The sequence below is a fragment of the Diplotaxodon limnothrissa genome, linkage group LG6 (assembly GCF_057381915.1).
Source record: "Diplotaxodon limnothrissa isolate DT_005_m linkage group LG6, D_limnothrissa_male_GT1.1, whole genome shotgun sequence".
In the NCBI taxonomy this organism is placed as follows: Eukaryota; Metazoa; Chordata; class Actinopteri; order Cichliformes; family Cichlidae; genus Diplotaxodon; species Diplotaxodon limnothrissa.
Genome location: NC_140601.1, coordinates 32,365,566 through 32,390,251, shown reverse-complemented (window position 1 = coordinate 32,390,251; position 24,686 = coordinate 32,365,566). Strand labels below are relative to the sequence as shown.

The 24,686-nt window shown below is 40.8% G+C and overlaps 1 protein-coding gene across 2 annotated transcripts in view; it reads left to right on the top strand.

Annotated features, from left to right (window-relative positions):
* Nucleotides 1-531: 531 nt before the first annotated feature.
* The window catches only part of mxi1 (max interactor 1, dimerization protein), a 33,538-nt gene continuing 9,383 nt past the window's right edge, over nucleotides 532-24,686 (top strand). Inside the window, exons 1-3 of one of the 2 annotated variants that reach the window (XM_085355026.1) lie at nucleotides 532-843; nucleotides 3,071-3,173; nucleotides 6,994-7,023. In XM_085355026.1, the coding sequence (XP_085211152.1) occupies nucleotides 615-843; nucleotides 3,071-3,173; nucleotides 6,994-7,023 (362 nt within the window). In that variant the 5' untranslated portion in view covers nucleotides 532-614. Of the gene's footprint in view, nucleotides 844-2,475; nucleotides 2,927-3,070; nucleotides 3,174-6,993; nucleotides 7,024-24,686 lie in introns of those variants that run through there. The other variant, XM_085355027.1, reaches the window with a different exon arrangement.

Below are 24,686 nucleotides of genomic sequence, written 5' to 3'. Positions count from 1 at the left end.
ATAAACATGCACAGAGCCTCGTTTATTTTATTTTTTTTAACCTTTTTATTTGCTCAAATAGCGTGGTCAGTGAAGAAAATAATAACTTCCTACTTCTTTGTAACAAATTAAAACAACAAAAACTATTTTTTACCTTCAAATCAAGTTTTAAATGCCTTTCTCATAGCTTGACTTCTGTAAACAGCAGTAGAATACAATAAAAGCTGTTAGTCCCAAACCTGCCATTGCTGTTTAAACTCAAGTTATGCTTATTTTTGTTTAATGTGATGCCACGTAAAACAGAATTATGAAACTCTTATGTAATGTTAACATGTAAATATGATTCATTGGTATAGTGTCCATGCATGCACGATTCTGTATTCTCTTCAAGGGCGGGCACAGGGACCATGCGGAATCCTTAGACTCTAAGGGGCCGGGCTCCCTGTTTTCCCATGCACCATCATCTACTGACATTGGCCACTGCTCCACATTAAACACCCTGCATTCATAAAAAAAAAGAAAAGAAAGAAAGAAAAGAGACACCATCTGACAAGAGCAGCGTCCCCCAGAAGCTGCCTCACTGCGAATTGCGCTCAGCCCGTCGCCAGAAAGCTCGGAAACTAAGAGGGGGGGAAATGGCCAAAAGTGAGAGGCAAAGAAGAAGTTTGAAGAGTGAGGAGTTCTTTTTTGATTCCGATGCGTCTCTCTTGGATCAGCAAGATTTCGAGATGTCTAGTTGTCCTTTCAATGACGTCTTCAACTCCAAAGACTCCCACATGGAGCAGATCAACACTTTTCTGAAAAATGTACAAGTTTTGCTGGAGGCTGCTAGGTTTCTTGAGAGCGCCGAGAGGAAGGACGGAAGTGAGTTTTATTTGTGTGCTGCGTTTGATCTTTTTCCCCCTTTGCATCTGAATTTCAGGAAGGAAAAAAAAGACTTCACTGTCAACAGATTCAGACAACAAAGGGTTGAGTTCATTCAACTAAGCACCGCTGCCTGCAGTAAACACAGAATATGAAAGAGCACCAGACTGATTTAGGTGACCTTACTTATTGCAGTTACGGGAGGGGAGAAAAATATAAGCTTTCGTAATTTTACGGACTATTTTTACCTGCATTATCCGCATTATCTTCGTGTAGAGCTATGTCACTCTCCACAACTCCCAACACAGGGATCTATAATTTTTGTACCTCCCTGCTGCATAGACAAAGCAATATGACATAATGATTAGGTGTGTGGGTGTGAATGTTGGCTACGATTCCGTTATAATAAATCTGACCACATTGCAGCGCCCTCCAACTCAGTTTAGGATGATGTCATTGTGCCCCCGCAGACTCGATCGGTGAAACAAACTGAAACTTTATAGATAAACGCCACGGCTATAGCTCGCGGCGTTGACTCGACCTTTTAGAAAATATCCGACCTTGCATGATTTTCTTGTTTATCACGTTATAAGAAATGATGTAATTATAGATAAGTTGGCTGATTGCAGAAAGCACGATCATTCAGATGGGTATTGGATTGGCACGTATCCAATGTAATGACATGTTATCTGGGCAATGCACTACTAAAAACGACTCTTTATGATCATTTTCATGGCTTCGCTTTCATCTAACTCGTGATTTTAAAAGACCGAAAAGACGAATTTATATATGCATTTTTCTGTGCACGGCATTTTTCGTGCAGAAAGGTCAGTCACGTTGGGTGAAACGCGCTGCGAAAGCCTTTGAAGTGATATCGACTATAATAATGCAACGTGGGAAATTTTCTACAGAAAGCAGTCCTCTCGATTGTTTGCTTCCTGCTATTTTGGGGGGCGTGTCGCACTGGCTTCCACATGGCGCAAGGTTCCTGCGGTTGGCTAGAGGCGAGCTCAACCCTCGCCGCCTGTCAAAGCCTTTCGCCAATCGAAGTTACGCTCGGTAGCAACGTCACGTGTTGCTGGGCCTGGCTACAGCCGACCAAGACACGCCTACTGTCCCAGTGAAGGATGGGATTTGTAGGGCTTTTCTATAGGACTCGTAGTCTGGCAAGAATATGGAATTACATGGATATTTAGTAATTTAAATATGAAAAGCAGCCCTAATTAATGCTTTATTATTTTTTGTCATGCATTTATGACGTTGTCATGAAAAGAAGCAACAACGTTCCTAAACTTTGCAAGAACAATAGTAAACACACCATTTTTTAAAAATAATTTCTGCTGATCTGTGCACTGGAACTCTGCCAGATGTATGTATTAATTTACACTGACCTGTTGTAGTTGCAGTTGAAACATTATTACAATCGTGAATGATTTTCCAATCGATATATATCTCAGTAAAGGTGGGCTAAATTGTGAACTTAATGGAATGTTTGCGTTTGAGGTAAAATGGACCATATTCACCAAAATACTCGATTTCCCAGAATGCATTGCACTTAGGCCGGCCTCTCCCGCCGCTGGATCCCCGCCTCTCAGCTGAGCAGCTAAGTAAACAAACAGGAAAGGAGAGGAAACGAGCTGCAGCACGCGCATTGCTGGTTCATGGTTCCCTCGGGGACGTTTTATATTGTTTTTATCCAATTTTGTAAAAATTTGATATCGTGTTTCGTAGAAACTTTTAAATATTTTGATACGCTTTCTTTTTCTAACAGTGAATTCTGGCGAGGATTGGCTGTAGCTTGCTAGCTTGCGAACACTGGATTTTTTTTTCTTTCCTTCCCTTCCCTTTTGGCGAAGGCTGTTCATGAGCCAGCAAAGGCACGGAACAAGGATATAACACGTCAGTTTTAATAATAACCAATGCACTGTCTTCCCTGTAATTAAAAAGCGGTCGTTGCTGCTGCTTGCAAAGCTAGATTGCAACGTCCAACACAGCCAGCCTCAGGAAAGAATGACGGCTGTTCAGCTAATAAATATCCAGCGGTTACTGGAAGCAGCAGAATACATAGAAAGGAGAGAAAGAGGTAATAACATTTCCAAATGTCTCAGTTGGCAGTGACAACCCTGTACTGGTTGTCGGCTCAAAAAGGGTGATTTTCGAAGTAGAAAGTGTCCCCCAAAAGAAAAAAGTGGCTAGTCAGTTAACCACCAGTTTTTTTTTCCAACAGAGTGTGAACATGGATATGCCTCGACGTTTCCATCAAATCAGAACACAAACTACCAGAGGCAAAGGAAATTCCGAAATAAGAAGTTCAGCAGTAACCACAATAGGTAAGACACTATTCTCAGTCATTTTTGTGATTGCTGGGGAAAAGTGTCTGTTTTCTTCTTCGTCTTGCTATTTATATGCCAGTAATGAAAGTGAAGTTCTGGGATGGATGACACTGCTGCAGATAGCATGTGATCCTAAACTGCTGCCAGCTGGTTATTGCAGCGTTTACGCTTTTCAGATAAAGGGGCTTTCTAGGTAAAGAGACACTGACATTTGAATAACAAAAGATCGATCCTCGAACTTGTAGAGACATCTATAGTAGCTACGTGCACGTTTGACCGTCAACACCGCTGGTTCGGTGGATTTGACGGGGGGTGGCAGCAACAGGTGCTCTGCTGGCTTTTCATCAGCTGATTGTCAAACGGACTGCAGTGGTCAAGGTTAGGGATCATGGTGAAAGTAAAGACTTTAAAACGAAAAATGTCGCTTAAGAAAAAAAATGTTGCAGCAACATCTTCTACTTCTTCTATTTATTGCCTAAACAATGCAGAAACATTTTCCCGTGATTTTTAAATTTAGTAATTTCTTTTTTTGTGGTTGACTTTCTGTATTTCCCCCTAGTATGCATTCTCCACTTCACTGTGGGAGAAAGGGATATTTAGTCTTATCCCCTAAAGAGGAAACGCTGCTATTTATGGCATGTTTTGTTTGCAGACACCAAAAGACGAATATGTGGAGCCATTTATAGGACTTATGTTTTGTATAATCACTGACTTGCTATTTCATCTTTACCTTCATATTCTATAAAAAAAAACATGGGTTCACAGTTTGCATAATTTCAAAGCTACTGGTGATTGTTATGGAACATATGCTTAGTAACACTCGCTGATAATGACTGTCACATAGATTAAGGCCCTTGTCAAACACATTACTTTCACTGATGGCAGACACTTGTATTTAGTAACAGGAGTTGGGAGGATCCACTGGATTTGTGTGGGTTTTTTGTTTGTTTGTTTTTTTTAAGTTAGGCTGCTTACATTAATCTTTCCATCGACAGTCATACATCAAACACAAAGCCCACTCGTACTCTTGAAGAGCTTTTTAATATTAATGTAAGAGAAGGCCACCAAACAGGAACTGCGCATTACTCATCATGAGCGCACAATGCTGCCTAGTTCTGCATGGCAACAGTCACGATCAGATATATTGTTAGTCTGACACCATATTCATAACTCTTCATAGCATTTAGTCTTGTGAGAATATCCATAAGGACACATTAATGATGCTTAATGTAAAGTTAAATGCTAGAAAAGCTGTAAGCTTTCACAATGCATGCTTTTTCTGAAATCTGCTTCTAAAGTGGGACAACTTTGAGAGTCTGTAATCAAACTGTTTATGTATGCAGGAGAGAAAATGGAAGCAAGTGGCAAAGAGAAAAGATTTGGTTTTTAAATGCTTCGAGATGTGAAGAAGCACTACCAATAAAACTGTGCAGGGATAATGCTTGTTGTTTCTATTCATAGAGCTATGTTTACAACTCGCCTATTGCGTTAACACATTTTGTATTAAACACCCATTCACAGCTTCATATTGTGATGTGGTTTCGTTTACTCCCATGGGGAGATGGGCATCTGGCAAACTAAAAAAATAAGATCATTCGATGGGCCTTTTTCATTCAGAGATCCTGTGTATGACAGAAGCCAAGTGAGCAAATTAAAGGCATGGTGCATTAGCCAAAGAGATCTACAATGCAGCCATCTTCTGTGTCTGCATTTTTAATGACAAAAAGAACATCATATATACCTAAGCTTCAGTCTCAAACATGTTCTTGTTTATTCCTTACTTATAAACACTCCAAGGACCCTTTTAAAATTAATGTTAAGCCGACATCTTAGAGAATATGCTAATTTATTCATTATCATATTTACATTAATATTACATTTTATTTTAACACACTCTTAGTTGCTTGCTCCAGTTATATCTGCCTTCTCAGTAGCGTGTTGAGGCTTAAAGTGATGGGCTTATCTGAATCTGTCCTCTCTTGCCTACCGTTTATAGCAGGGCAGCTTTATCTCGCTGACCCACTCCCTGCATGCATATACATGCGCACACATACGCGTACACATACATGCATGCCTGCCTGCAGAAGGAAGCATGCTGCTGTTCTGTGTGGCCTTGCTGTCACTGTCCAGACATGCAGATATGGGTTTCAGGAGGCAGGGAAAAAGGATTGTGATGATAAAACCCACGTAAGTTGACTTAGGCCAAATGAAAGGCCATTTTTCAGTATAGTGAAATAGAGCAGCTGAAGAGATTTCCCAAATGTAAAAAAAGAAGTTTGGTTTCACACAAGTTCCTTGGAATCCTGAATTTTAACATTGTTCCCTAAATGCGCTTTTAAAGGGAACCAAATGAAGGTTCACATTTTGGTAAAACATTCAGAGTTTGGAAAGGTTACAAAGCAGGATGTTGGTTACCAAGCAACACAGACTCAGTGAAACCACTGTGACAGCAGATGACGCAAATTATGCACTCCAACGTATTAATCTTCTGTTAGCACAACTATTGATCTATTGATCAGACAGTTACAGAAATAAGCGGAGTTGGAGACAATGAAAATAATTACATGTGTGCAAAGAAGTCAGCGTTCAACACAAGACTGTGGCTATTCATTTTCCCAATAAAGAACTAAATGTGTGGCTGTTAGCTCATTTTTTATGACATTTATGGAGATCACCATTAAACAAAAAGAGATTATGCTGTTTTAAATGCACCATTCATATGATTTTAGTTTGTGTGGCTGGCCTGGTGAAGAGCACAGCCATACATGATTTCAGTGCTTATATAATGTATATAAAAGATGAAGGCATCCACGTGAGCATGTAGGCTCCTTCAGGTTTTAAGCAAATAGCCTGCAGTGTCTGAAATGTGCCTGGGTTTTGTTGTAATAGTAGCTACTCAGCCTGGTCATAGACCTTGTCATGTCAAATCAAATATACTGCCACAGTTGACTTACCATACTGTCTAGCATATCCAACTAAATAAACAGTAATCTATTCATTAAAAAATGAATTCCTCTGAGTCTGGGCCAATTTTTACAGATGGAACCGCAGCATTCCCTCTGTTCTGTTCTTACCTCTTGCTTTGTCCATATTTCCTGCATGCTTATTACCAAGATGGCAAGAAAAAAAGCATACTGCAGTATTGATAACCCACGCTATAGAAAAGTGCTTGACCAGGTTGCATCCAGCAGCACTCCCCTACCCCCATTTTGCCCCCTGGGAGGAGGTAGAGTGCAGTTTGTGTGAAAGGGAACTTGGCCATTTAAAAAATCTGGGGGAGGCCTTGTCTCCTTTCAGTATGTTTCCACACACAGACACTCTTAGGGACGAGCTGATTCACTTTAGATTATTAACAGAGCACTGAATCCTGGCTGCTTTTGTGTATTTGTGTGCGCACGTTCCTACTTTACCAGTCGCACACACATGCACAGTGTGAATGGAAGTGTCTGCAGTGTCACATCCTCCCTTGCATTATTGAGGAAGAGGCACTGTGCCACAGTGCATTCCTGGATGTCACGTTGACATTTGTTTGTGTAAAGGCTTCAGTGCACTGAGCCTAGAATTGGTCTAGTTTGAGATTAATTAATAAATCTGTTAATCAAATTTGACACTCCAATTCACCATTCACGTCTCAGCCCGTGGTTTTCTAGCTCATACATACTTAGTATTCTAATACTACCCATGTAAAGTAAATTGTTTTTTTTCTGATAAAGACGCCCTGTACCTTTTATTTTGCTTGCTCATTAAGGCAAAATTGTACATTTGTTCTCTTTTATTTATTTTTTAACAGCTTCTGCTTTTTGTTTTTTGTTTGCAGGTCGACACATAACGAGCTGGAAAAGAATAGGTGAGTTGGCAGTGCATCTTTAAAACACATTTCGGATTTAATCAGACCACAGACCACAGACTGCAGGCTCATACATGCCCTACCCACATATATCAAGTCTGTTATGACCTACTTCTTCATTTCCCCTACAAGGTTATGGCCTTTTAAGTAAACGCTTATTTTTCAACAGGTCTTTAAAGATAAAAGTACTTGGGTGGCCCAGTTGGGTTCATGAATTCCTCCTTTTCGTTTCACCTTACCCATTTCCACCTCTAATATGCATAATCCTTCCACCTTTTTGTGTAACAGTGAATCATATGCAGTTTCCTTCTCCACGTTTTTGCATATAACTCTGTGGGTATGTGTGACATAAACTTCTGTCTGAGCTCTTAGTTGATATTCAGTAATGGTTGACCAGTCTAGCAGTCAGAAAAGGGTTAAAATCGAATGAATGAAGTTGCCGTATAACGATATTGGGCATGTTTGAGCCACATTCTTTTGTGGTAAGTTACATCTTACTGAGGTTGTAACATAAGCATTTGTTAGTACTGGCAGGCTTTTTTTTCCTTGCACGTTTATGTCTACACCCTCGTCCCGATTGTGGATACGTACTGCTCCGTTCAAGTGATTATATGCCATTTTACTCTGGCACAGCATAGATCCATTCATTTTCCAGATCAAAGTATAGCAGAACTGCACTGGTTAGCAGGGTTATGATTTTACTTTCCAACTTGTTTGTTACTAACAGAGAGGCGTGATTTTGAAGCTGCATCTCTGGCTAGGCTTAGATCTTTGGACTATCATGTTAATTATTTTAAGCCTATTTTGTTCAGTCAAATAAAATACGGGTGCTTTTCTGTTTGCAGTCCAATGGTTGTGTCCAGTTTGTGTACACGCCTGCAATTTTAGTGTGTAGCAGACATACGTTTGTCCTAGGGTATGATTTAAAAACTTAAAGTGAAATGACATTAAATCAATGTAGTATGTAGAAGCAGCATAAATTTCAGCACTGTATCTGCATCTAAAGTTTCTTATGTTTCTGTACTGAATTATGTCTGCATTCAAGTTGGTATCTGCAGTGTAGGAAGTGGTGCATTTAACCAGACTTTGGTTTGGGATGGTTTTATTGCTAAGAGCAACAGCACCTTGGAAGCCCTTATCAGACTGAGTTCACTACTAGGGTACTTGCTGGTGTTTATGCTCTTTATTCCATGCACAGTCAAGCACTAGAGCCTTTTCTTTGACACCATAAATAAGAATGGCCCGACTTGCAGGATTTATGGTAAATATATGAAAAAACGCATGCCTTCCATTTCATTATCTCTGAGCGTGTGGGTACAATGAAAGGATGCGAGAGGCTGGAACCATTCAGTGTAATTACATATCACCTCAGCCTGTTTTTTCTCGCCATTCTCCCTGGCAGCCTGAAAGGATGGGAACATTGGAAGGAGAGCTGTCCAGTGATCTAAATATAGACAAGAGTTGATGTCTCATCTTGGTGCTCATATACAAAGCCACACAAGGCCGGCTGGTCGACTGAATGGCCTCAGCAGATTGCAGCACCCATGCGGAGTTGCATTTTTTTTTCTTTCAGCGTTCCACCCCAGCAAATACATTTCAAAGGGGAAAAAAAATGTGCCAACTCAGTTGTTTGTTCCTAAAACACAGTGTGAAGGATGGATTTGTTCATTCTTTGGGCTGATCTTGTAGTAAGGCTTGTTTTTATGGCCATGGTCATTCAGAGTAGATTTGTATAAAGCCTATATGTGGGAATCACTGCTAACTATAACAGGAGATGCAGAATAGGTGTACTTTCCTACCCTTTTTGCTCTAATGCTTTTTTTTAAAAGTTTGAATTAGATTTGGTGATCTATATCTGTGTGAGTTTTGTTTGTACATTTGCTCTGATGTTTTATACTCCATGCTATCTTCTGTTTGCATCATATATTACTCCTCCAAAAAATGATTACTTCATAAAGTAAGCATCCTAATTGTGTCACAATAATGCTTAGTTTGTATGAACAGGAATCTTCTGACTGTGCTGTTTTTGCTTCCTTTAATTAAATGGCACAGTCTGTAGAATCCCCTGAAAAACAGCCTACTTTCTGCAAAGCACTAAATCACTAGAGATGGTTTGAAGAAGTTCAGAAATAAGCTAACTTGTTTAAATGTTAAAAACGACTGACCATTCATTTGTGCGTTAGTTTAGTGTTAGTGTGTTTTCATTCGCAATACGTGCATAATGTCCAGTGAAACTTTCTATCCCGTCCCTCCTCTTTTTCCTGGCTGCACTTTGCAGTCTTAGAGAGACATGCAGCAGCAGAGCAGGCCAGGAATAAGCTGTCCTGTACCAAGTCTGGATACTGACACCACTCTTCTCTTCACTCTTGTCTTTGTTTTCAGCTTGACACAGTTAGCTTGGTGTTGCAGCTTAGTAGCAGGCGAATAAGAGACTACCGTAATTGTCGGGCTATAAGCCGCTACTTTTTGCACAAGCTTTGAACCCTGCGGCTTTTAGTCAGGTGCGGCTTTTCTATAGATTGTCCATGATTTTTGTGATATCGTAAGACGATTTGTTTTGTTTGTTCCGCTGTTGTACGGCACTAGGTTGCCTGGCGGAAGGATCGGGGTTCAAGAGTGGTATGTTGGTCACATGTCCATCCGCCAGGCAACATAGTGCCGTACAAGTAGCGCGAAAAACAAACTTCAAAGTAGCGCTATGCGTTCAGCGGGAGTCGTGGATGACGAGCGGCGATAAACTTGCGAAAAGCAAGTTGTGCTCAACTCTACCGGTGGATTCTGACAGCGTGGAAAAGTGTGCAAACATCCACGATCACCAACGGATTTCGAAGGGCTGGACTGCTGCATGATGAAGAGGAGGACACCGCCACGGCCCTTCAGAGGGTGTTCGACTCTGACACTGACAATGACAATGAGGATTATCTTTGGTTTTGAAAGTGACAACGAAGGAAAGAAGCTGAGAGTGGATGACGAAGCCATCCTGAGCCTGTTCGTTTCCGACACTGGAGAAGAGGACTTTGGTGGTTTTAGTGCGCAGGAAGATGGTGGTGAATGACTGACTTTTCTTCTTGTTAAAGCCGTGTCACTGCACCTGAGCCTAAAAGGTAGTCTGAATCTATTTTTCTGGTGTGCTGTAGGTTATTGTTATGTACTACATTTGTTACTCATTTATGAAGCACAGCACATGTGCAAATATGTACCCATAACTTGATTTTCAAAATATTAATAAAAGGGGTGTGTCTCCAAACAGCCATCTCTTTCCTGACAATTCGCTTTGTGCATATTCTCTTACATATGATAAGTCAATATTGAAACACCTGCGGCTTTTGGTCAGGTGCGGCTAATGTATGTACAAAACAGGATTTTCCCCTGATTTTAGCTTGTGCGGCTAATATTCAGGTGCGCTTTGTAGTCCGGGAAATACGGTAATTCACATTTCCATTTGCAAAGAAAGAGTAAAAATTGAAATGGTAATCAATCCTTTTAGAGCACACTCAAAGTCAGAATCATTTATAATCCCTCTTTTTGCCAGAAGCTAATCCAATTCCCTTTAAGCACATGCCCCAATGTAAGTCATATGTTTCGAGCATAGTTGTTCATCCAAGTGTGTCAGGCTTATACCATGATCGTGCAACAGAAGCAGCTTTCGTTCCATGTCAGCAGAATTCCAAGTCCTGTAAATTGGAAGCAGCTCCTTTATGGTCCAGCCTGGGTGGAGCTTTTTCCAACACTTATCAAACTTGTGTATCTACTGCAGGCAAGATGATTTGCATTGCATGGCTACCGCAGCTCTTGATAACCTCTGAGGCTTGTAGACTCAGTGTGACAGCAGAGACGTTAGGACACGGATAAAAGGCACCGAAAGGGGGGGAAAAAATCCCCACACACATTCCAGATGCTTACCGTGGGACCAGATAACGTAGTCATCTGCCGCTTTGATCATGTACCTTCTAACAGCCTTATTTCACCTCCACATGTCACTGCTAAATTACACTCCCTTAGTAGGATTTAACAGTAAAAGGCTTGTATGACTGCATGTTGTGGTTCGACTGCTTTGATCTCACGGCCTTATGGTTATTAGTCATTTTCTTTAAAACGTGTTGATTATAAATTCAGAGTGCTCAGGTTAGTTGGTGATTTATTGTTGCGCGTTGTGTAAAGCATGTGCATAACATTAAACAATTAAGAGGTTTTTTTATGGCTCGGAGTTGAATCTGTAGGGGCTCGAGCAGTTGTGGATTTATTATAGCTAGTAAAAGCTTGTTTTATTGATTAATAATAAAGCCATCAATCAAAAGGTAACAAAACAAGAACCATTGCTTATCATCTGAGTTCCTCCTGAACTGCCACTCATCCATTTTTAATATAGTTCGTTGAGGCCAGGTCTGTAATGCAGTCAGAAAATTTTCCCAGGTAGTAAAACCAATGTTAGCTTTTCTTTTTGATTTGACACGGAGGAGCTGCCTAAGGCCGTTTTTATGCTCGCCATGTGGCTCGTGTCGCGGGTCTCTGGTGACAAGTTTCACATCACATCCTGTATTGCAAGACACAATCTTTGTGGAACAGTCTTTCACTAATCATGTCGGTTTTTACGGCCATTATAATGGTAATCCTGCACAGAAGCTCGGACACATACAAATACAAATGTTGGAGTAATTTGAAAAACTTGAGTTTTTGGAAAGAACGTTGCAAAAAACACTTGCCAACTCTTGGCTTCCGGTTTTGACATCTTCTCCTCCTTATCAGTGTGTATGACGTGATATTGTCTGAGTGGAGAAACCTATCGTTTTGGAGAATACTGCAACGGCTTCTTACAACTTAATTGCAGTTATAAATGGCTCCATCTGTGCAATGATGGCACAGCGGTGAGCAAAGCGACCACTGCACAGGGTATTTTAGCACCTCAAAGAATGAGCTAAACACCTCTGAGAGTGATTCTGTGGATATGTTTATCAGAAACACCCTTAGCCATTAGAGGTTGGCCTGCCTGGCATGTAAGGAGTGTTTGTGAAGTCCTGATTTTTTTTTTTTTTTTTTTTTTTTTTGTCTAAACATGTAATGCCTCATTTGCAGTCACCTTTTGTTTGTGTATGTGTGAAGTGTATGAACTTGACATGAACTTGGTCGGATTTACCTTTAGCTGTTATATAAACAACACCTATTATGACAATTTTCAGGCCAATATATAGTCTCCAGCTGAGTGGGATCACATATTTCAGAGTTCAAAGAAGGTTTTTATTAATGCAGTTACCTAGTTTAGTCCCTGCTTTTAAAGCCCACTTTCTTTTCAGAATATGCAGACCGTTACTGGCCAACAAAAAAAACTGCTTGATCAATGACAGTCATGTGAAAAAACACCTTTGCTATCTCTGCTGTAAATTTTATCAGGAGGACACCACTGACATTGAAGGTCTTAAAGCAAACTGCAAACATACCAAATCATATTCATCTGCTCATGTCTGGGCATAAATCCAGTCCAAAATGTAAAAAGTGGATAACACGCAATAACACGCATGCATGCGTGACACAAAATTAACTGTGATTCAGCTAGTCACAACCCATACAGCAATATTTTTCTTTATGTGTTCAGACTTTTGAAAGCTTTTCTTAATTTTCCAGTAAGTCTAAGCTAAATATCACTAAAGAAGGGTGGCACATTTTTTAAATGGCACATTACTTTGTTGCCACTGACTGCCCTCATTCATTTCTGCTCTTTCTAACCAGTGGGCTTAAAACACTGCACTGCTGTTCCAGCCTTTGGGTTGAATGAGCAGTCGAACATGAATAAGCCTGGGTTACTCTGACTGTGTTGATGTTTCTTGAAGAAAGCAATACTGCTTCTCGAGTCCAGGGAGTGCTGCCCATTCTCAGGCCCTGCTGCAGGGTCTAAAACTGGGACCATTTGTTCTGACCAACGTGACGACTTGTAAGCTTTTCTTGGCTCAGAAAAGCAGCTTAAGAGACTTGATCTTTGGTCTGGTGAGCCCAGCTAGAGCATGCACATGTGCTGAGGCATGTCACCTACCCTCTCTCTGAAACCACTCAGACCCAGTTCTGAATAGTCGAGCTAAGCTTTGATTTAGCCAACGATGGTATCTCAGTACAAGGAAGTTATTGAGATGCTGATGGGATGAGTAGAGAGATTGGTCAAACACACCTAATTAAGGGAGCCTTAAGAAGCACGCAAGCCTTATATAAACTCTCAGTGTGTGTACAATGAGCATTTCTGCCCTGTCAGTAGGACATAAGCCTGTACTCAGTTGGCAAACAGTCAATTTGTAGCTCTGGCTAGAAGTCTACCTGCTCTACCGACTAGTGTGGAGGGTTCCCAGCTGCAATGAAGACGTTATTTTCTCTTTTTAAAATTATAGTTCACTCATAACATGGTGAAAGAATCTTCACACTTAAATTGTGTGTTCTGGAATGTGTGTATTGTTTTCAGCCAACTATAAGACAGGCTGAGACGTTTGCATTTCACTTGTGCCACATTGGTAGCATAAGTGAACTATTCTGAGTCAAGTGGAGGGAAACTGGATTAGCCTTTTCTGATTTGCATATCAATCGCACCTGCTGCTGGGTTTCTGAGGGTTCTGACAGTAACGCCTTTTTGTAGTTTGGCATTCTTAGCAGGCCAGTCACATACATCTTTTCGGGGAGCACTTACCTTTTAACATCAAAAATGTGAAAAATCCACATAAGCCTCCAGATTGTGTTTTTTTTTTTTTTTTTTTTTTTTTTAAATAGACAAATAGAACCTTTTTACTGAGAAGGAAACAACAATGGAATAAAGTACTGTTAAAATCTGAAAAAAAAAGTTTGCAAACATTTGTTATCACTGGCATGCTGCCAATGTAAGCTCAATAACTGTTGTAACTGCTTCTTTAAAAGACTTCCTGGTCAAATGAATGATCAGTTTGAATCATCTTATTACATGGGGTGCTATAATTATCTCACACCTTTATTACTATCTGTAATTTCAGTATCAAATACTGCTTGATTGAAAACAGGTCTGTAAGGTGTCATGGACATAGCATGTTCTGGCAATCCTCACTGGTTTGCCGTCAGATAAGACCGTAGATCTTTGTTTCGTCCCGACACAAATGTTCTGTAGACAGGTGTAAAGAAGACCCATACAGAGGATTATATGTAGGCACTTGAAGGCTTCCTCATCACTCACATCTTGTCTCGGCTCTTCTGACCCTTAACCCCTTGTCTGGGCTTCTTCTTGTTGTGCTTTTATCCTGCAAGAGTACATCTACACAGCACTCTGTGGAAGGATGGTGTGACCAAAAGGAATAAAGCTGAATGGCTATAGAAGCTTAGTCAGCAGGTTTAAGCCATCAAACAATCCCCTCTCTGACTCAAAACCTGGTTAAATTTTCACTGATTAAAATAGAAACATTTTCTTTTTATTAGTTTGTAGGTGTTCGGTCTTGTTAGGGTACAGGCTGTACACACAGTCTGTACCATAATACTCTGCAAAATGTTCCTCCTACACATTGGGTTTTTTGACCTGTGCCATTAACAAAACTGTGTGGGGCTGCTTGATTAGGCCACTTTGGAGAAAATGGGTGACGCTGGGGTTACATAATGTTCCAGGAAGAAATGTTCCTGCGTCCCTTCCTTTTTCCTGAAGAAGCTTGTTAAATGATCTGCCTGGTGACTTAGGATAGAAAGAGGTAAAAGGGGATGCTAGCTGAAAGTGCAAGACACACTCAGTTAGGCTAAATCTGACTATTGCTTCTATTTTTAGCCTCACAGCTGGGGAAAAAGGGGGAAAACACCACTGTCTTCTGACCAATCACAGAGGTTAATTTTTCACCAATGAGAGCAGTGTGATGGAGATGCATAGGAAAAAAAAGTCTCCACCCTTTACTGCCTCGTGTACTTTCTCATCATCAAACCTGCACTGAAAGTCATATGAAATGCACATGTTTAAAACTAATGCATAACTTCAGTAGAATTGCATGCCACCAGCTGGATTCAGTGACTTTAAGTAAATTTAGAGAGAGAATCGTGTACATTTTGCGCATTAAAGGTTGATGTAGAGCATTCGGCTGACATGCCTTCCCCCACTCTCAATTGGATGTATTAAAGCACATGAACAACTAAGGGGGTTGTTGTTTGACAGGACCCAACCTGCCCCCAGAGCCAACATCTGGTTGGATGTCCCTGGCTTTACACTAGGCCCATTTTTGGAGAAAAGCCATACTGGAGTTTTAATCCAAAGCTTTTGCCCTCACCCCTCCACTGACAGAAGGCTGAAGGGAAACTGAGGGTTGCCGATGGGTCAGTGACTGTGTGTGCCATTGTGTCCTCAAGCTGAAGAGCAGACAAATGGAAAAAGAGGTTGCTCCCTAAAAGAAGAAATGAATGTGTTTTGAGTAGTGTAGGTATACAGTCACATGATCTAATCTGTGGGATTTAGGCCATTTGCCAAAGACACATGTATTGGTAGTATTTTAGATCAGGTGGTATCACTCTTTTAAAGTGCCCTGCCCTCCATCTCTCGTCACCTCCGACCCGTCAATTACACCCCCCATTCCTCCTTTGCCCTCCAACTCTGGCTCTGTTTCTGTGGCCTTCTTTTTTGTTCAGGCCATCTATTTGTCAGTTTCCTTCTTTCTGTTTCTCTCTCTCTCTCGTCCAACCTTTGTCAGTGGACCAGATTAAAAGGCAGTGTGCACGTGTGAACTAATCCGTGCGTTAGTGATGGGTTTCAGCCCCAGAGTGTCTTGGCCCAGCCACACAAAGAGCGCATCGCCCTCTCTCTATTCCAGCACGCTCTGCACGTGTGTGTATTTGTGCGTGAGCACGTGTTTATGTCTGTGGTTGCTGCTCGAAAAGGGTAAATTGACGCATTTTTGCTTTCATCCCAGTTCTCTCAAAGTGATTTGTTTTGTATCATCTGTTTTCATTCATTTCAGCCTGTCCTCCATCTCTCCTTTGCCATGTGTCATGAATGTGTTTCAGCAAGTTTAGCATGACACCAGCTGTGGCCTGGTCAACTGTGTTCTATTTTATTTACCAGTTGTGTCCTTTAGATTTGTGGCAGGGATTCTGCAGGTCTACAGTGATTTTTTTCTTTATTTTATTTTTTTAAAACTTCCATTTGCATTTTATTGCCCTCGGTTTCCAGTCTCGTTTTAGCTCCGAATTCATATCCATATATACATTTTTATTGTGAGCTTACTGCCATTGGAAAAATTGTCTCTCTTTTCCACACACTGAATCTCTTTTTTTGGGATTGAGGTCAAAACTGCCTGAATGCTCAGTAGTTTCATTCCCACCCACCCACATGTGGCAATGCATTTTCACACCCTTTGCATTTTTTATTTTTTATTTTTTTGTTTTGTTGTGTTCCCTGTCATCTAACCAGACTGTCCTCATTTGGCATAGTTTGTGTAGCGTACCAATACTTTTTAATTATTATTTAACTCCTTAGCCAAGAAGGATCCTGCTGTATGTGGAAATGTGACGCAATCCCTTTCTGTTTATCAAATGCAGTAAAAATCTGTGAAAAATCACGTTTGCTCGTAAGGCACTGACCATGTAAGAAACTTTTCTAGTTAGATATATATCAGTACACTCAAAATTCTGTTCCTTGTGGCAGCTGTGCTTTTTATATATTCCCTGTCTTGTGAAAAAGAAACTCCTCCAGATTTTCCTGCCATTAAAACTGGAAGTGACTTTATGAGCCCTCACCTACTGTCACTGTCCAACTGGGCAAACAAACTTTTCTAATACTAACGGGCTAAGATCAGTTAGAGTATTTTTCTAACTAATTTTGGCTGACATAATGCATCAGAGATTATTGGCATGCTGTGATTTATTTATTTTTTTGTCTAAATTTACATAACAATAATGATCACCCAGAGAGAAAGTTGGAAGCAACATAGACGGTGTGCACCCTCCTGGATAACAGACCACAAGAGCAGCATAGCTCCTTTCCCAACAGCTTATTCGCTGGTTAACAGAAAAATAACTTACAAATCCAAATATTAATTCGGTTAACTAATATGCAGGTTCAGCTCTTGATGCCACATGTGCATGCAATATGTATGTTCATGATGAATTTTGGGCTAAGGATGTGTTTTTTTTTTTTTTTAAAGAACTTCTGCCATCACTAAGCGCAGTTGAATTCCACGTAGACCGCCGCTCGTTTGTGCCCATGGCCAGTTTCTGGGCAGATTACACAGGCAGAACCCTCCCCTTCCCCCCTCACTCTTTATATCCCTCACCCTTGCTATCTCACTCTGACTCTCTACATTCATCCCATCTGTCCATGTTTCATAGAGGAGATGAGGAAGGCATCAGGCTTTCAGAAAGAAAGAAAGGAGAAGAAAAGCCTACAGTTGCTTCAGAGCAAGGATTGATCTAATCTTGTGCGTGCCATGTTCGTGTAGAAATGTGGCGAACAAGCGCACGCATCAGCGATGGGTAAAATATAACTTTCACGGATCTTAATTTGTCAGTTGTGCAGCTTTTTAGCTTTGTTATAATCTCACAATCATATAGCTTTCAAAAATTTGTGGCACCCGTGCATTGTCAGTAGCTGTTAATGACTTCGTAGCACGTTATGGACGAGCCATGGGCAAATGTTTGAACCATCTGTAAAATCATGAATCAACACAAGTTTTTTATTTTAGTTGTTTTACATTTAAGTAAAACCTTAAATGTAAGCTCATCTCCATCTGCACTTCTCATTTCCTTAACTTGCCATTTATAGCTCAGATAATAAACCTGTAATTGGCTAAAGCACATACAACAGGCTCCAGTTTTGCAGCCAGGCTGGTGCCTCTTTGATTACTGTTCCAGTAGTTAAACTAGTAAATACTGGTATTTCGTAAGGTGCCCTGCTCTGTAGGGTCAGACATCTGACCTTGGCTTCAGCTTGACAGCAGTCATGTGAGAGGGACAGATGATCCCACCTGAACAAACAAAAAAAGAGAGAAAGCCATAGATGGCATAATAGACAGAGAGTACTAGAAGAGGTAACTTTAGCAGAAAACACAACCGTGGCCTTTGTAGTAAAACCCAACAAAGAAAGGTGGTGAACAAACACGGAGAACAGCAGAGAACTGTTGTTCCCTTACTGTTTTGTGTGTATCTGTTTGTATAACATTAGAAATGCTCGTGCTGTTGAGCTACGCAGGACACAGTTATTAATGTACATGTTAATGTGATATATTGTTTATATCTATTCATTTTTAAGGTAAACTCCAAATGGAACCAATATATCAGTAACATATACAGGTGACCGTAGTGTCAATAATCGACCTGACTGTTCCAGTGGTGGTGATGACATTTACCACTGTTTGGACACCTTGTTCCTCTGCTGTGTAACATCAGTTAAGCACTGGGCAAATGTTCAAAACTAGTAAAATGAAGGGCTAAAAGACAGTTAATTGTTGATAATGAAAAGTTATTTGTTTCTTTTACACAAAGAAAGGAATAAATTACAAAAAACCTAAATGAAAATGATCTGTACCTGCATCAGGCTTTGGCTAAAGTGTTACAATCTTTGCATTAGTTGTTTAAAACTGTTCAGTTCTTATAGTTACACCAAAAGTATCATGGGACAAATGTAGGTACTTCCATTTGATTAGCGCCCTGTTCATTTATATTACATGTCACCATCTGTGGTGTGGACCACGGTGCCACATGTGGTTTCACTCTGTATCCTCTGTGAGAAGGAGCCTTGCGTGTGATTTGCCGTAGTGGCTGGGCTTGGGTAGCTTAAGCAGTAAGCATCTCACATTTGCCATTTCTAACCACGAAGTAATGGATTTGGAATGTTCTGGAAAATAATGTCCAAAGCACAGGAAGGAAAAAAAAAAACATCTGTGGCCACATTTTTTTTTTTTTTTTTTGTTTGTTTCGATTTAATTGCACTGCCCCTCAAAATAGATCATTTACTGTTGAAGTTGATGTAGCTCCTCAATGAACATGGCTTAGTCTACTTTAAATGAGGCTTTGCATTATAAAATACTGTAATCACTTCAGTAATCGTTGACATCATGTGAATCACGATTTTCTTTAAATGAGTCTTGACACCGCAGATGGAGGAAGGAACAAAAGAACTGCCTCTAAGTCATATTCTTCCCCCTCCCTAATAGGGTGTTTAATGATGTCTTAATTTCCTTTCTTATGTCACGTTAAAAGATTTGCCACTGAGACAGTCAGTGGCGACGTGTAATTAGTGTAATAACTGAGCGAAGGGTCACATCCTCTCCCTCCACATGCACTAGAAGTAGGTCAGATTTTGTGTGTGTGTCTGTCTCTGTATGTGTGTGTTAAGTGGGTTTCAGAGAGTGGGGAATTTGCAAAAGAGAAGTGCATTGACTGGTATCTGGGCTGGAAATCTGAGACTTCCTTTAAAAGCATGTACAATAATTATGTCAGACAACGTAGATGGCCCGAGAAGTGATCCATTATTTACGTATTCACAAGTTTAGAATCTAGGGCAGCTACATTTTCCCCTCCATAAGTCACACTTTGAGTAACTGTGTTGGTTCCAGAGGACTTTAAATGAGAAATAATCAGAACCAAAAGTGTGCCTTTGAGATGTCATATTATAACTCTTTGCATTCAGGTGTTCAGTCCTTGAAGATCCTAGTTAAAGATGTGAACATTTAAGGTTTCATTAAGGATTCCTGTGTTTATTGAGGAATCCATGTGGTTAATACAAAGCCTGTTATTTAATTCACATGCCAGTCTCTGCTGGAACTGAGGATGTGTTTAAATGAGAATTTTTACTTGCAGATCATAGTCATAATATCTTCACACTTCTCTCATACATTGTTGAAACATTTCCAAGACACTGCAGTTCTGATTTCCTCACATTTCACTTGTCGTGTTAATCGTGTGGGAATAACAGCAACATGTCAGAATACGTAGGAAAGCATGGATGCGCTGCAGTGTTTGTGCCCTTCATTGCTGTTCCAAAGGCAAGCCTTTTCTGCACGTGTGTTCCTGCATGGATGATACAAGAAAAAGGGAGGCGAGTGCTGAGCTGCTGTACATAGGATGTGCGTAGGTTCTGTCAGAGTAATGGTGGGCAGCTCCTCCATACCAACGGGGAGCGCTTCAAAGTGGTTCTTTAAAAAGAACTCTGCTTCAGTCACATTGGAGGTAGTTTGACGCATTTTGACAACATGCGAAACAGCTAGAGGCATATAAGGAGAGCAGTGCAGAATTTTAAAGTATAAATTCTCATCTTATCAATCATGAATTTAATTGTTCATTTGCAACGATGAGAAGCATTTAAATTACACTCGGAAGTGTTGTTAGCCCTTATACATAAAAGGTAAGTCTGTATTAAACTGAACTAAAGCAAGTACCAAAAAAAGAAATGTGATTATTAGAATAAAAAGGAAATGTTGTGCACATGACTCACAGAGAAGCTAGATTTTGAGGGGTGCATATGAAAGAAAGGTGCAGTGCAGTGACCCAGGGCTGCCTGGCGGCTCGGTCACATGCCAAAGCCAAAAGGCAGAGCTCGTGCTTGCCTGCTTACCCATCTGGGGTCCTTCAGGAACACAAGACACAGTTCATACACCCAGACTTCCAAGCATGACAAACTTGCATGCATACATTCCATGGAAGTGCATCACTGTCTCCTGAGGAAAAGGAAAGGCTGGCTTTCTAAGTGTTCAACCTGTAAGCTTTGTCTTTTAGGATTCATCATGGGAGTGCATTCATATAAATGTGCATATGCATTAGAGGATATATATTTCTTGTTGTTGTTGATGATTTTTATAAGAGAGTGTGGGGGAAAACTCACTACCTAACTGTCAGTTATTTCCCTCTACTGAACAGAACTAGGCTGTTTTGCTTACTGTCACTGAGTGATCTGTCCTCTGCGTGACAGTTGGTAGCACAGGTCCTGGTAGCCACGGGTAGCCATCTAATCCGCCACAGATGGAGAACTCTTCATTCAACCTACATCGCCATGCCATTCATTAAACTCTGGAAGTGCAAAGTAGGGAATTATTTTCTTCGCTGGTTTTAGTCTACTTAGACATTTTGTCACTTAACAGATATCTGGAAAGATTCCCAGTCACACAGTAGATCTTGTTAGTCGTTGTTCATCTGTTGTTTGATGAATGAGATGATTATTTTTTGTTCAATTGGATTTATTAATATCATAGCTTGATTAGTCCATGTAACAAAAACAAGCACTCACTCAGTCTTCTGTACAGATATGGAAGCCTTGACTTTATGTTCATCTCACCTTAACATTATAAAATCTTCTTTAAAAATATTACTCACACATACAAAAAAATGAACTCAACAAGTGGTCGTTCCTCTCAGGAGAGCTATTTAAACCCCATAATCTTTGACCAGTGATTGCATATTAATGATCAAGAAACTGACCTCACAGCCAATTATAAGGTTGGGGAAACCTGCAGTCAGCTGAGACTGAAGAAGTCACTTGGATGAGTGACCAAACGTTTCTCTCACAGAAAACGCTACGTCCAGATGAACAGAATCAACTTCTTGTTATTTAACTCCACTGAAATTGACTCCACATCAGTCACCACTGAATCACCCTGTGATCCTGTGATGTCATATCCTTTAACCAAATATGTTTAAGCAGTCCTTAGCATTAGCAGCAGAGGACATGAAGTTATGGGGCTACACAGTAAATCCATAGCTGTTTATGTAACTGGCACCGGCCTTTTCTAAGAACTCTGGGAACAGAAGGCTCTATTGCTGGTTACATAGCTACAACAGGGTGGAGGTGATACTGCCTGCAGCAAGCAGGTATTTATGGTCACAAGCCTGCACTCATATTGTAAGCTGTAAAGGGCTTAAGCTCTTTGGCTGCTGGTCTACATGATAAACAAGCCTTTTTTAGGGATTAGAGACCTGCTCTGTTAGGCATCAACAGTAGCCAGGAACTTATGACCTTTAGCCTCTAAGTAAGACAGTTATACTTTATCTAGATTGACACAGTGATGTAGAGGTCTTTCTGTGTGGCTCAAGCCACATTATTGTACCCTTCTTCAAGACCAGCCTCTTCAACAGGGCTGGTCATTGCAATCAGGATTGGAAATAAGTTGATCACACTGACATTCAAAGGTCATTTAGCTCTGAATTGAACACCTTGTGCAGGGACTGCACCATATGCACATCTGCTGCCTGGTGTTCGAGTTAATGTTGGTGACTAACATGGTGAACGTGTCTGACATTATCTTTGCTTGCCTGTAGCTTTAGGGACATACTGCACGATCATTTTTGACACACTGCCCTGTCGAGGATAACACCTCCAGTTTGGCTTCCTATTACCAGCCTGTCCAATGTGATAGTGAAGAATTACACAACAATAACCCTTCTCAGTTTTGATTTTCACAGTTACATACTGCTCTTCTGACGCTCCTTGTTATGCTTTTTGGACTTCTTTGCCATTTATAGTTATCGGAGTGCTACACGGTAAAGCATGTCATCCACCCAGAGATAAGAACGCATGCCACACAGGCGTTTCACATGCCTGTCTATCAATAAGAGGCACAGAGAGGGTTTTGAACGCTACTAGCGATTACTGTAGCTCGTGTTGAGTACATTACCAAAGGTGGTTATAAAAAGGTCAGAAGCAGGAAAGGACAGTGATAAAATAGGTGACAAACTATTTATCATCATCATAATCTCTTCCTTTGGTGTTTGAGGTTTTATGCTGTTTAAGAAAAAAATTGATTTAGCAGCCAGACCAGTGACAAACTGGTTTACATGCCGAGAAGCACAAGTTCAGTAATATCCAGTGATAGAAATGTGGTGATAGTGGTCAACAGAACAGTTCATGGTTTGGTTTTTTTTGTTTTTTCTGTTTTGTTTCTTTTTGTTTGTTTTTTGTTTTTTGGGGGGGAGGGGGGGGTCCATGTCAGTGGGTCAGGATGAGAGAAGGATGGAAGGAGTAGAGGAGTGGTTTTAAGTGGAGGGTTATCTGGGGTTGTCTGCTAAGATATTTACATTTATCTCTCTGGGACTGGAGGAGAAAGCTGTGGTCTCCGATGTCTGGAGTTTGTTAACTAAATGCCTAACAAGCCAGACAGACAGACCCACACATCAGCACTGTGTCCCGCTCTGCCCTCACCGCTTCTTTACCAGACAGCCGATGGCCATCTGTGGAAAAATGCTTGCATATAGACTAGAAAAAAGCAGTGAATGAGACTTGTGTGTACATGCATGAGGTTGGTGTAACGCGAATTAATATTTGTGCCAGCTCTTCAGCAACAGCTCCCTGATAAATAATATATTGGCATATCAGCAGAGCTGAAAACACACTACGTGCATAGCTCAGTTGATTTCAAAATGGTTGGACTGCAAACATGGCAAATTACGCTTAATGCCTTATTTCCACATAATCCAGTAATAATCCTGATTATAGCTTTTAACAGAATACACTGAACTCTAATCACTCTCAGAAATATTCGGCCATGTTGTGCTTTGTTGTACGTCCTCGACGTCTCCCAGGTGCAGCTGCGTGTATCGCTCAAGGCTGCTGTAAACGAGTAGCATGTGAATAAGTGACAACTGATGTATGTGTAGACGAGGGTTTGAGATGAGACACGCAGATATACATTACGCAGATAAAGAGGAAAAGGGGGCGGGGGGGCTCTGCTTTGTCCTGTGAATAGAACTGATTAAATGGACAGATGTCCTGATAGTCATCATGCAAACTCCCAGAATAAAAGGCTGTGTGTGTCTGTGTGTTGTGACTTCCTAACTTTTACTCACGCAGCCTGAATCAGGGCTCCTCCTAGTTCCCTCCCCAAACATGCAGTGTTTGTTGAAGCACACACTCACGCACACATTACTGGCATAATGGCTGTAATGGCTTGCTCTTATGTTCTTATCAACACCATCCACACTGACCCCCACCCCTACACATATGCACACAGACAGATATACTCTATGCAGCACTTACATGTATCCAACAGTCTTAAAGAGCATAGCAGAGAGCTGTCTAGCCCATCTTGCAACTTGGTGCAGTGAAGCCCTGCTCTGGTCCCTTGAGTTTGTCTCCTGTAAGCGTCCCAAGAGAACGTTTCTGAGTCTTGGTTGCTCCACTAAGTCTACTGCCTCCTAATGTCTCTCCACCTTTCCCTCCAGGCTAGCTGAAAGACAGCCCCTGCTAATGGAGCAGTGATTGTGTTATAGCCACAAATATCTCTTTTTACCTCTCAACTCTGGTCCATTAGCAGGATAGATAGTACCTGGGGCTTGTCTTCAGTCACAGAATAAGGTACTGTCAGGATGATGGACTACATGAGCTGAGAGAGGTCCTGGAAATGCCATTATACCACCACCATGCCTTTTATCGCCAGATGAAACTTATTGTAATGTAGGCGAGACAAGTATCCATACCTAGATTTATTAAATACATGCAGATGATAAACCTCCTCGTTGTTGACCCGTAATTTTGAGATGATCAAGACTCAAGCCAAATCTGTCACGGGTGGAGGCCAGCACCCCAAAGACAACAGAATACTGCCTACATCTAGCTACTGAAGCAAGGGTGTTACAGACGAAATAATAATTTAAATCGAATAATTTAAATAGCTTGACATCACAAGTAAAGAGAGATGCCATATTTTATTTGTTAGGGTGCACTGCTCCTCTAAGAGCCTTTAGACCTTTGATACATAGTTACAATGGGC